Source organism: Triplophysa dalaica, chromosome 14 (assembly GCF_015846415.1).
Source record: "Triplophysa dalaica isolate WHDGS20190420 chromosome 14, ASM1584641v1, whole genome shotgun sequence".
Classification (NCBI taxonomy): domain Eukaryota; kingdom Metazoa; phylum Chordata; class Actinopteri; order Cypriniformes; family Nemacheilidae; genus Triplophysa; species Triplophysa dalaica.
In genome coordinates, this window is record NC_079555.1 from 15,198,580 (window position 1) to 15,212,244 (window position 13,665).

The 13,665-nt window shown below is 42.0% G+C and overlaps 2 protein-coding genes across 3 annotated transcripts in view; one reads left to right on the forward strand and one right to left on the reverse strand.

Annotated features, from left to right (window-relative positions):
* Window positions 1–134: 134 nt before the first annotated feature.
* On the reverse strand, window positions 135–13,207 carry lbhl (LBH regulator of WNT signaling pathway, like). Its single transcript, XM_056766484.1, has 4 exons — window positions 13,040–13,207; window positions 5,448–5,523; window positions 864–1,143; window positions 135–738 (listed from the first exon to the last, which is right to left on the reverse strand). The coding sequence occupies exons 1-4, from the start codon at window positions 13,159–13,161 to the stop codon at window positions 668–670; spliced, it is 549 nt and encodes a 182-aa protein (XP_056622462.1). The 5' UTR covers window positions 13,162–13,207; the 3' UTR covers window positions 135–667.
* The window catches only part of dner (delta/notch-like EGF repeat containing), a 30,093-nt gene continuing 28,406 nt past the window's right edge, over window positions 11,979–13,665 (forward strand). For both annotated transcript variants that reach the window (XM_056766482.1, XM_056766483.1), the window contains exon 1: window positions 11,979–12,093. The gene's annotated coding sequence lies outside the window, so the exon portion shown is untranslated. The remainder of the gene's footprint in view (window positions 12,094–13,665) is intronic.

Here is a 13,665-nt window from a genome sequence, read left to right on the forward strand (position 1 = left end):
TGAACACAGACCTCACCATTGGAAACCATTTATTTGTTTCATTTGAAGGTCACAATGCAATTGTACTACATTTACACCAAAACTGCACACGAGTACAAAAAAGGACAAATGAAAACTTTGCTTAGGGCGTTTATTGCATCGTCTCCATAAAAAGCTGTTTTACAGATCATGCGTGCATATGATTACCTAACATTGTGTTGCCATGTTTCTTCCCTTTTTTGAATATGAGTTTAGATTTGAAGTCTGTGGTAATATGCTGACCGAGTGTAACATTTTTAATATACTGTATCAACTAAATAATTTCAATCAATATTTAGCATTCTGACAGCAAGTGTTTAAACATGATGTTCTTTCTAAAACAATAAACAAAAGGAAAACATTGGTAAAAGTTGTCAAATAAAACTAAGAAAAATAGAACAGAATCTTTTTTCACAGGTTTATGCTTTCTGTTCTTCGGTTAAAATGTCAAAGTTGATGTCATCCTGTGAACTAGTACCACAGCCACACACTCAGATTTGTTCATGTAACTCATTTTGAACACAAGTTAGTTTAAATCTCTCTGAGATGTTCAGGAAAGCATCCTGAAGTTATTTTTGCATGCAGATCCCCTTGATCAGACACGACAATGCTGGGTTTAATAGGTTATGGTCAGACCCTAAGCAGTGGTTTAGTTTTGAGCCTGAGCACTCTCTGGAGGCAGTGTCGGGGTGTCGTCCCTAAAGTCATCCGTCTGAAGATCTGCACATAGATAGTCAAAGATACCATTTAAGTTATTACAGTAAATTAATGTTTTCTTGATACATCCAACTCTTTAATCTCCAGCGAGTAAGTGATCACACGACTTGTCAAGGAATTCAAATTACCTAATAAAGACGTGGTCTGCTGGTGGTTTTCAATGACAGAGCTTTCTTCCTCTTCCTCACCCCAGTCGGCGATGTTAGCTGGTGGGATGCACTGTTCCAGGAACAGATCTTCATCTTCATCAAAGTCCATGTCTTCTGGGGGCCAGCGGAGCTCACCGCTCTCCACCTCACTAACATCAGTAGGCTCCACCACAATAGACGGCAGACGCTCTTTCCCCTGTTGAATGCAGGTTAGAGTCCCCTCCTGTCCCAAAACTACCCCCACTGGATCTGGGAAGATCTGCAAAATTATGAGGTAAAACAATTGAATGGTGTTTGCACTCAACATGGATCATGTTGGAGATACAAGTAAACATCATGGTAAAAAACAGAACTACAACTGACAGTAAAGATTTGTAGCCACTTGTAAATATTGACCAAATCTACCTTTTACTAATTAAATAAATTTGTATTATTTCCTATTTGTCAGGACCCGGGTTTGATCTTTCTCTGTTCCTTATGTTTTTTCACGTGCCCTCTCGCACAGCTGCTCTCACTTACCGCTCTCTCCTGCTCACACAGCTGTTCCCCTTTCTTCATTGTTTCATTCCCTTTATATTCTCCTCCATTCTCTCTCTCGTTGTTTGTGTGTTTTGCTTTTTGCATTGCCGTGAATTATCGTTTTGTCATTCAGTCTTTCTTTGCACTCACCTTGTTTTTGTCTAGTTTGCTGGGCCGACATTAAGAGGGTCTGGCTGTTACTCAGCAGATGGTGGATGCATTGTCTGCTCAAGTTTTCGACCTGGGCGCGGATAAAAAGTGGGTACGAATGGAAGAAGGCATTAAGCACCCCCACGGGGCATTTTGAATATCGGGTCATGCCTTTTGGTTTGTCCTATTCCCCAGCCGTCTTCCAAGCACTCGTCAATGACGTGCTCCGAGATATGATAAATAAATTCATATTTGTGTACGTGGACAATATCCCGATTTCCTCCCTGTTCCCTCCAGGTGCACATACAGCACATCAGACGGGTGCTTCAACGTCTGCTAGAGAATCAGTTGTTCGTGAAGGCGGAGAAATGCGAGTTCCATCTCCATTCGGATTCGTTCTTGGGACACATTATTTCGTCTGAGGGGATTCTCATTGATCCTGTCAAGGTGAGAGCCGTTTCCGATTGGCAGCCACCTGACTTCCTGAAATCCTTACAGCAGTTCCTGAGTTTCGCCAACTTTTATCGGCAATTCATCAGGAACTTCGGGCAGGTCGTGGCACCCATCTCCGCGCTGACCTCCACCAAAACTAAATTTACCTGGACTGCCGCTGCTCAGGCTTCTTTTGGGGAGTTTAAGAATAGGTTTATCTCTGCTCCTATTCTTGTCACCCCAGATCCGTCCATGCAGTTTGTGGTGGAGGTCGACGTGTCTGAGGTTGGGGTTTGGGCGGTCCGTTGCCTGGTTTCCTCTCATGATCATAATCTACACCCCTGCGCTTATTATTCTCATCATTCGTCTCCCGTAGAACGAAACTATGATATCGGCAATCGAGAGCTGCTGCCGGTTTGGCTGTCTCAGGAGGAGTGCCGCCACTGGCTGGAGGGCTTTACTATTCCTTTCATTGTGTGGACCGACCCCTGGAGTACATTCAGTCCGCCCAACGGCTGAATGCCAGACAGGCTCACTGGGCACTTTTCTTTGGGCGCTTCCGTTTCACGCTATCCTATCGGCATGGTTCCTATCGGCCCCGGGCTGCTCCCTATTCTGTCAACAGATTGGTGCGTCCGGCTAGACTAACGGCCAGTCCGAGTATGCCAACCACGAGCTGGGACGGATGCTCCGATGCCTGGCATCTCAGAATCCCTCACCCGTAGCCAGCAGCATACATGGGCTGGGTACGCTCACAACTCATTGCCAACTTCATCGACTGGACTTTCCCCATTCAAGTGTTGCCTGGGTTACCAACATCCTTTGTATTCAAAGCATTTATTTGCCACTGTTGACTCCCCGGGGCCTCCCCACGGCAAGGAATCCGCACTGCCAACTATCGAACCACCCCATGGGAGATCTTAAAAGCAGATCGTACCCCTAGCCCCCCTGTCTTGGTCCCTGGGAGCCTGGCTAGAGCGTCCCAAACCGTTATGGTGACCACAGGATACGATCCGTCTCGGCTACGTGATCCAATTCGTCACACGCCCGCCCAAGTTTTGGGGCATCCTCCCATCCTCAGTCAAAGGCAAGGATGCTCCCATGCTTCGGGCTGAGGTCGCCACCTTTCTGGCAAAAGAAGTGATCAAGCTCGTCCCTCTAGCCAAGATGTTCAACAGATTTTACAGCCCGTACTTCATCGTCCCCAAAAAAGGCAAGGGGTTGTGCCCATTCTAGATCTGCGTGTCCTGAACAGGCACCTACAGAAACTGCCGTTCAGATGTCCGGATTGGTTTTCAATCAGATGTCTCTCACTCGCGAGATCTGTTGTGTACACACAGGAACCTGATGCTCTGTTACCTTGATCGCTTGGGACTACAGGTCAACCGGGAAAAGAGCAATCTCTCCCCAGTCCAGAGCATCCTTTTTCTTGTTATAGCGAGACTGACTACCGAGCGTGCACAGTCAGTGTTGAACTGATGGAACCTTTTCAAGATATCAGCGGTCCCCCTGAAAAAATTTCAGAGGCTTCTGGGACACATGGCATCCTCGGCGGGTGTGATCCCCCTCGGGTTTATGCACATGAGACCGCTTCAACACTGGCGACAGAGTCAAGTTCCCTGGAGAGCGTGGCACAATGGCAGCAGGCTTATGGTCATCACGCCTATCTGCCGACGCACCCTAACCCCCCCGTCTTCAATGACCTTTATACGGACAGGGTTACGAGGCACGTCGTGGTGACGATGGATGCCTCCCTGCAGGGTTGGGGTGCCCTGTGGAATGGGCATGCAGTGTCGGGACGATGGACGGGCCCCCGGCTGCGATGACATATCAACTGCCTAGTGTTGTTTTCTGTGCTAATTGCACTGAAGAAGCTACAACCTCTCGTGCAGAAGAAGCATGTACTGGTCTGGTTGGACAGCCAAATTGCCAAAGTGTATATTAAGTATCAGGGTGGCATTCGTTCACAGTAGTTAACACGACTCGCCGGATGAGCTGATCCGCTCCCTGCATGCCACACATATCCCAGGCGACCTGAACCAGACAGCTGACACGCTTTCTCGTCAGTCGACGCCTCGCGGAGAGTGGCGACTTCACCCCCGCACAGTCCAACTCATTTGGGTGCAAGTCGGGCAGGCTGAGGTAGACCTGTTCGCCTCCCTGGAACTCCCTCTCCGAGGCCCCCCTTGGCACGAATGCACTAGCGCACAGCTGGCCGCGGGACAAGCGGAAGTAAGCATTCCCTCCAGTTTGCCTCATTGCACAGGTCCTCCCATGAATTCTCCCCAACCGGCGAGACCATTTTGGTGTCTCCACAAAACTCCACCCTGTGGTAGGAAGTGGTCTCTGTAGCGCGTCCCCTCACTAAGGAAATAAATAACCCAGTGGCGCTTCAGTACCGGGCGGCTTCTCACTGTTAGAGAAACAAGGCCGCCTCCTGACAAGAGGTTGAATAAATGATCACAGAATTTTCATCCACCTTTTCAAAAGCTCTGTGAAACCGAACTGGGTTACAAAAAGTTCTTAAGACAAATCCCATCTGTCGGTTCAACATAAAGTTTCGTTCCCTCCATCAGGGAACGGAGGTTACATCCGCAACCAAGACATTTTCCTTAGTTGTCCTTTTTTTAAGTTTTTGTTAATACATTTCTTCCCAAATCTATTTGCTCTTGAGTCCTTTCTGCGTGAGTGTGACACTATTGCAGTAAAGTGCCGAATAATAAAATAGTTTCCTAATTGTTGATTAAATTTAAATGAATCTATCATGAAAGTAGCAAATGTCTGACATATGACACCTAAGTAACATAACTTGGACCCCTTAAAGATTACTGGAAGACCCCCCAAAAACAGCTAAAAGACATGAAAGCATTATGGCTTGAAGTTATCGAAAATGAAATTGCCCTCCTCACTTTTGTAAAATAATGTAAGTACTGTTAAAGGTCCACATTCAGTTTCCACATTCCACATTCAGTTTCACGTGGATGAGAGCCAGAAAGGAGTGATAAACAGTAAACATAAACTGGTCCTTTAGCAGACTTTATTGATTTTGAAATTGGGACATGATAAAACTGTATGACTTTCTTTCTTCCACAGAACACAGAGGAAGATATTTTGAAGAAAGTTGGTAACCGAACCTCAATGAAACCGTGCAATGGCTTTGTGTCCATACAACAGACATGAATGGGTGCCGGCGCTGTTTGGTTACCAACTTTCAAAAGAGAGAAAGTCATACAGGTTTGAAATGACAAGAGGGTGAGTAAATGAAGACAGAATATTCATGTTTGGGTGAACCATCACTTTAAATCCTACTTTACACTGCATACAAACTTTGAGCACATGCTTAATATTCAGTGTTAATGTCACCCATTTCTCCTGATATAAAAATATATGTATGAATTAAAGTACAAAATTAATATAAACATATTAACACAAATCTCACAGCAAAGAAGGGGATTTTTTTACCTGAAAGGGCAATCTGTCACCTTTTCTCTGTACTGGAAATTCCTCCATGGCCTGTGCTTCGGTTTCCCCCATCTCTCTGTTTGATTAGAAAATTGTCAATGGAAATATGTTTGTGTGATATTCAAAACTCAGCTGCCCACGCACATAAAACACACAAGGGACAGATGTTGCCTTAATCATTCATTCCTCATGATTGCATGGATGCACAAAACAAGATTAATTAATAAAACAAAAAAATATTCATTTCAGTTATTCTCGGGTAGTATAATCGTCGAGAGTGACGCTGCAGAAATACTGGCCATATGGACTGTACAGTGTCTTCGCAACATCACAATACTAAGAAACAAAGCATGTAGGATTTGCTAACTGCTGCTGATCCCAGTTGACCTGCTACTAATCGTTTCACTCTCAAGCCACTGCGCTGGAACGCCGAGAACGGGATTACATTGCGTATATAGGCAGATTATATCAAAATGGATTATGTTCTTTAATAGTAATTTTTCATTAGAGACAGAGGAAAGCATGGCATTATGGGATATTATTTCAGACATAAAAACTAATGTCACTGCTTCAAAAATATTACACAATATCTAAATTATCCCAACCATTTTTCTTTGCTTTTGTAATTAGCATTACTCAATGCTTAACAAAAACTATGGTTGTTGCATGATTACATCATGTTGCGTGGGAGGACTAATGTCGTTATGTTGAAAATACATATTATTTTGCAATTTCAATTACTTGGAAGAATCTTTAAGATGCACAATATAAGCACCTTTTATTTGTATAGAAGGGTGTTTCTGCAACTACTGGCACTTTTAAGTCCCAGCAGTGCAATTTTATATTTATGTCAAAATTTGTCATGCCGCTTAGAAATACATTAACAGTATCATTACACATCTTGACAAAAATATATAATTAATGATTAATGTGATTTAATAAAAAATAATGAAGCATTCATGGGTCCAAACACCATTTTTGTTCATGTACCACAACTCTGGTCACAATGTTAAAATACTTATAAATGAATTGAATTATAATTTGATCTTTTTTTCAAAATGAATTATTTAATATACATATTCATTTACAGCATTCTTATATTATTTACTGATCACTATTATGATTTTTTTCCAGTAAATGTGCCTGTCCCACACTTTTGAGTCCTCACACAATGAAAAACTGCTTATATTATGACATTTTATCAAAGAGAATCAAGTCTAGTTTCCTAAGAATCAGAAATAACCACTTGAACACATTGCTGACAGATAAGGCCACCTTACTACTTCACAAGATCCCTGTCAGGGTTCCTGCTTAGTCTGTCTTTGTTTCCTCTCTCATGTTTATATCTTGCCCTCAGGAATCGAAGGTGAACAGTACAACAACCAGGGTCTCTCCCGCTCTCTTCCTCAGTGCGGGCCCTGTAGTGAATGGGGCGGTGGACAGGTAAATTGTCAGGTAGGTCTTTCCCAGGTGGAGATGCAGTAAACAGGCGAACGGCCCGGTAAGTCTCTCTGGTAAGTAAATATTTCCAACCTCCCTTCCTTCACAGGTACGAGATCCGGAGCAGATGGCCGTCAGTCAGGTACGTATACAGCAGATTCACACTCTGATGATGGGGTGGCGAGGGAATCTTTACAGGGTAAGCGAATAATTTCAACCTCCCTCTCTCCACAGGCACAGAAACTGGAACACAGGAATACTCCAGACAAAGTGTACCAACCCCGTTCGTAACAGAAGGACAGCCACTTCTCTCAGCACAGGTGACTATAAGGATACAGTAGACTCGAAGTCAACCGGTTGCACAGGGCTCCTACTGAAACAGACAGAAGGGATACTTCAAGTAAGCATACGGTTCACATGAGTTGGAAGGGGACGAACACTTCTCACGATACAGATGAATTGCGGGAATTCCCTAGACTCAAGTCGACAGGCTGAGCAAGACCTCTTCTGGCCTAGATGAAGTGGATATTCCAGACAGAACGGACCGGCTTTACGTTCACAGCAGAGGGACAGTCACTTCTCCCCACACAGGTGGGCTCCCAGGTTGCAGCAGGCTCAAAGTCGATGGGCTGAACGGGACCTCTACTGGAGCAGACAGAAAGGGTGCTTCACACAAGGTATACAGTTCATGTGCATAGAAGGGAGTGAGCACTTCTCACAATACGGCTGCGTTGCAGGAATACAGCAGACTCAACGTCAGCGGGATGAATGGGACTTCTACGGAGACAGACCACGAACAATTCAACAAGGCATCTCGTCTCTTATTCACTCAAACAGAGGGGTTAATTCAGAGTCCAGATGATAATTCCTCAACATCCACTCAGTTAGAACAGAGCAATGACACAGAACTCTCACTATTGACAGTAGACCAGCGTAGCACAGGGAGAGTGCACGGCAAAGGGAATGTATCTTCCACACACACAGCAATTCCACTTCTAGCATATAAGGTGGGGGAAACGTCAATCTTAGGCACTGAAATCTCACTTCACGACGTGCAATTTAAAGCCCGCACTCACCCTTGGGTCTCTGTCCGAGGGGGCCGCGTTCATCAATGCTGCAAAGGGTATTTCGGGATGTTTTTCTTCACAAACACAGGCAGAGTTCACATCACCATTTATGATGGAGAAAGAGACAGGAGGTCGGCAATGAATCAGTACAATCCACTCGGTGACATTTATGATCGTGATCCACACACTCCAAACCACATCCAATTCAGTGTCGAATACATGCAATTACGAGACTCAGTTCTCGACTACCTAGCTCCTCTCCAATGCAAACAGGATATTTCACTTTCCCTCTGTTGCCCTCGAGTCCCTCATCAAGTCCACACTCTCCTCTTCATTCACATTATTTACATATATTTCATTACGTTTATGTTTTGTTTCTTTGAGCACATTGTGTGTTTACAGCCTGCCATTTGTTTTCTTGTTAATGCTGTTTGACGCTGTTCTAATAGGAGTCTCTTCTCTCTCCACTCCTGTCTCTCGTTTACTTTACGACTTTAACCTGCTACTCGTTGTCTCCTCTCTCAGCCCCCATGTTTCTAGTTTGGGTTTTGATTTCCTTCCCTTAATATTCCCTTCTGGGGCCCGTTTCAGAAAGCAGGGTAAGTGCAAACTCAGAGTAAGTCAACCCCAGAAAACAGAATACTCAGGGTTTTTGGTTTCAGAAAGCGAGGTATGTCAAACCCGCGACCGCGGGGTAAGTTAAGCCCATTTCAGAAATTGATGAATTTTATACTCCGAGTGAGTAACCAGAGTAACATACTCCATGAACCTAACCTGGTCGGGAGCAGGTTTTATTCCGCAAACCCAGGGTTTGTTACAATCTCCATCCCTTTAAGAAGCGCCAGCGGTGTTGAAATTGCATACGCCATTTGATAATTGATTCGTGTTCCTAATCGCACTCAATTTAGTCACACAGACCTTAAAATGGCATATTCGTTTATTCAGGAACCTGTAGATGAGGAAGCGGCATTAATTCCCAGAGAGTTACATTTATGTCGATAGGGAATTGTGAGGCACGGTTTGGACGTTTTATCTTAACTTTTAAGGCCAGTTTAAGTAGTATATTTAACATTTCCCAATCAGGCATCCTACTAGAAAGAGCATTTTATTTCTTTAAACTTTCCTGAATGAATGATGTTATTGTATTTCATATTCAGCTGCTGCCAAGACCTTTTATTGCAGAAGGATTGCACCTTCATGAGAGCAAGAGAGTTAAATATAATTTACATTTTCACAGTTTCAACAAAATAAATATAAATGTGATTGACATAAACTTGCGCATTAACACGTGAAGCACTTTTCTCCCACGCCAACTCTCTTTCTTTTGCTGCTGCAGCTGTGTTCTTGTTTATTTTTTCTAAATATGTGCTCATATTCACCGTACGCTTGTAACTGTACCTTCAATTCGATTGGCGAGAAATAAACAGAGCGCTTTTTGTCACGTGCCGTTGCCATGGCGAATCGTGCTATCTTCACTCAATTGATGATGGCTTTTTATAGCCATGCAGCACGCGCGTAACCTAGAGTGAACTTACTCAGAGTGGATTGAACTAACTCAAATCAGCTGAGTAGCGATTTTCTGAGTAAATCAACTCAGAGTTCAGATTTAAACTTGGTGTTGGTTGAACTTCCTTATTGAAACGGCCCCTGTTCATCTGTCTGGTGTCAGACCGTTGTAATTCGCAGACCTGACTGCCTCTGTGCTTTATCGCTACAGCCTTAGAAATTACCCTAATCTAAGTTGTAGCCATAGATTTAGCCGTAGTCTTTCTTGTTGTCCTTTTCATAGTATTTAGTCCTAGTCAGATTTCACCGTTCTACCCTGTGTTGTTTATTTTTACCCCTGATCTTTTTCACTTCCCTGCCTTCCCACAGTACTCGTTGGCATCCCAGACCTCCCTCCCTCGGCCCTAGGCACCGTCTCTCCTTCGGAGGACTTTTCCCCAACGGGGTCACAGCATCTCTCACTTCGTGTGTCTTTACAGGTTGAGTGTTCTCCCCAATACCTTCTCATCCCCTTAGGATCCGACGATCTGTTCAGTGTTCTCCTCCTCTCTCTGACCGGTCGAGTATTCCCCGTCAGTTATTGTGTCGCCGGCGGCGATCTGATTCTCTCAATAAACTTATTGTGTATTGCCTGCAAATGAGTCTTTTCTGCCTAGGAATCATGACAATCCCCAAAAGATAAGGTAAATATAATCTTATCTGTGTCATTATTTATCGTGTTTTATTTAAATATATTGTGTGTATTTATGGCTTTCCTGTGGCTCAGTGGTAAGAGCATGGCACTAGCAATGGCAAGGCCATGGGTTTGATACCAGTGGTATGCACATGGTGAGAAACAAATGTATAATACTATGCAATGTTGCTTTGGATAAAATCGTCTGTCTCATATATAGACATAAATGTTGTTGTGTCCTTACCATACATCGCAGTAATTCTGTACTTTGAACAATATTTTATTTAACTCATGTATATTAAGGTGCTAGGAGTCAAGGCTATCGAAGTAGACCTTGCTAGCTGCCAGTTAGCTGCAATATTGGCCAAAATGTCATTGCTCCATGCAATTATGTTGAATGTTTATATATAAAATTCATAGGGTTTTTATTTTGGAGAGTCAAAAGTGCCCGTAGTTGCAGAAACACCCATAAGCAGAAATTTTCTTTTTTAACAGCAGTTGAATAGCTGAACTGTCAGCACAAAGAGAGGGAAGTGGTTTTGGACGCTAATCTCTTCTTTAATCTTTAATATTCACTCCCAGTTTGCGAAAAATACAATTTCATATACCTGTGAACTTTTAATGAACTTTAACTTAATGTCATTTATATTCTCCCAGTAGGGCCAGAGGTGGATTACTTAAGCCTGAAGACCTGCTGATAAACAAAAATCCTCTTTTTTACTTGCACTCACTTGGAACATTCAGTGCGTGCGGTTTGTGTGTGTGGATTTGGTTTTTATATGTGGACCCTTGTCACTGTGGGGACCAAAATTGAGGTCCCACCGGCACAAAAGCTTATGAATGGTACAGAACGATAATTTTTGAAAATCTAAAAATGCAAAAAGTTTTCTACGATCTTTAGGTTTAGGGTTTGGGGATTAAACATATAGTTTGTACAGTATACAACTCATTACGGCTATGGACTTTCCCCACGAGATAATAACATACGTGTGTGTGTGTGTGTTTTCAACCTAAGCTATCTGAGATGGAAAAGTCATGTCAGGTTATTTAAAAAGTTGCAACCTGCGGTTAAAGTTATTTTTCCGTAACAACATGGAGCGTTATGAAACATAACATTGAAAATGCAAGTAAATTTAACACCTAACAAGGTTGTGGGTTAAGATATATCTGATATGCTTGACATTTAAAAAATATATAAAAATGACTATAACAAATAGCTGACTCTACACCATCCTAAAGCATACAGCCACTTACCAAATACACAAATAAATATAAAGCACTGATTTCAAGATTATTGCTTCAAAATGATTTCATTACAACAGGACATACTTAAGATTCTATTAAAATATTTCACTTCAGAACATTTTCATGAAGTACAGAAAGCAGTAATAAAGACCTGAACTGATTTTTAAGGAGACATACAGTCAAAATGATAAATATACTGTTAAGGTTGTGGTTAAAAATAATAAACTTGTCTTTTCTTCATAGCAGTTCTTCAATCTATGTTGTGAAACAACCCGTGACAAATTTCACATGTTCAGCCCATGTACAGCTGCCTAGCAGCTAACAGTGTAATCCAGCCCAGTGTAATCAGTGCTAAGACATTAACAAGCTAACAGAACAGATTTCTGTCAGGCATGAGGCACTGGATACTCTGTTATTGACAGGTTGCCTCACAGGTTGAAGATGTGGAGGTAAAAGTGACAAAAGCTTAAGTGTAAACAAGTCTACGAAGAGCAGATAGAGCACTTGTGCCCACAGAGCAAAGATCAGGGGGTTGAATGCCAAAAAAGAAATACTGCATGCTCTCTCTCTAAAAAAAGCACACAGGGTATTTTCAACACTGAAATGGGTCAAAAGGGAACAAACCCAACTGCTGTGTTACAACAACTCAGTTTGTATTTGACCCAACAATAGATTAAAACAACCCAGCATTTTGGGTTACAACAACCGAGCATTGGTAAGTTTATAACCTAACGGTTTGGTTCATTCTTATATTTGTGACCCACTGAAAGTGATCCTTTTTAAAACATAAATATTGCTGAAATGTATAGATTAAAGGTACGTTGGATAAGAATAAACAAAATCAACATAAGAATGGAAAAACAGAGGCAATGTAAGGTATTTTTGAGTTGTCAAATTACTGTGACAATATTTGGATGACTTTATATATTTTTAATATTCAAAAGTAATATAACAAGAGTTCAATCCTAGAAGTATATGTATCAAATTTTAAAATACGATTTCCAAAATTGACTTTTAAAATTAAAATGAAAATATTGGCATTTATTTAAATATTTATTTATTTAAACATTTACTTTATTTAAATTCTAATTAACATTTTAATCATTTTGCATTCCTTTTTATGTGTTATTTTATTATTAATAATTTCTATTTATTTGTATTTTTATAGGAACACTTCAGTATAGGGGTCAATTCTCACTATTAACTAGTTAGTATTAGCATGTTTTTTGTTGGCATATTGGCTGGAAATTATTACTTGTAAGGCATATATTCTGCATGAACATACTCTACATCCTTAATCCCAATACTTAAACCTAAAACTACCTTACTAACTATTAATAAGTAACAAATAAAGAGATTATTAGGGAAAAATATATAATTAATGGTTTGTTAATAGCGAGAATTGCCCCATATATTGAAGTGTGACCATTTTTATTTATATTTTACATACAGATAATCATGCCTGAAATGTTTTTCCATTTAAGTGAATTTCTTTAAAAAAAAGGTTTACAGAGCAAGAACGGCATATGTGCCATAAGGCTGCATGTAGTTTCTCAATGCACACATGCACAACCTTGTACACCAAATGCAACACAAGTTACATTTCATTCATCACAAGCAAACATGTACGCAGCTCACACAGAATTAATACGAGGTCCTACCCATCTGAGGGAAAGCATCCGTCCTCTTGGGCGGTGCAGAGCTCCATGCTGGCCAGGCTTGGTATGATAATAGGGGGCAAAGAGGGACAGCTTCCACAGCACTGCCCCTCAGCAGGCCCCATCGGGGGGAACCGTCCCTCCAGTTTGATCCCTGATATGAGTGCTCAATCTATGCAACCCCGCCGTGGGTAAATGGAGGGTAGTAAAAAATATGTTCACGCTAAAAATATTCCAAAGCAAGTCACAGCACTGAACATCATGCAGTCATCTAATTTTTTCCCATCCCTTACTCCCTTTATCCTCCCCTCCTGTCTCTCTCTCTCATGAAGAGGAAAAGGGCTTTATAAGAGCTGGATTAGTGTCTATGTTGATTAGTGTGGACCCGCTGGTAACGTCATAGCAGGGAGCTGTTGAGTGGTGGAGGCAACCGGCCTGGCACGAGTGCCAGGTGTGCATGCACGAACATGTGGTACTGGCATCCGATTCTGTGGGCATCTGGCTTGCTTCAACATCCGTTAGACAATCAAACACAGTTTTCTTTTGAAGAACTTGTCTGTTTTGAATGGATTTGGAGAATTCTGGGAATTACATTCAGGTAGGGAGGGGTTAATAGATATATATATAGC

What these genes read in the sequence shown, in the direction of transcription:
- lbhl (XM_056766484.1), bottom strand. Translation starts at nt 13,161, where the DNA reads ATGGGGCCTGCTGAGGGGCAGTGCTGTGGAAGCTGTCCCTCTTTGCCC. An exon ending in GGATGCTTTCCCTCAGATGG is followed by an intron (nt 5,524 to 13,039) that starts GTAGGACCTCGT and finishes CTAATCAAACAG; the next exon opens with AGAGATGGGGGAAACCGAAG. An exon ending in GTGACAGATTGCCCTTTCAG is followed by an intron (nt 1,144 to 5,447) that starts GTAAAAAAATCC and finishes ATAATTTTGCAG; the next exon opens with ATCTTCCCAGATCCAGTGGG.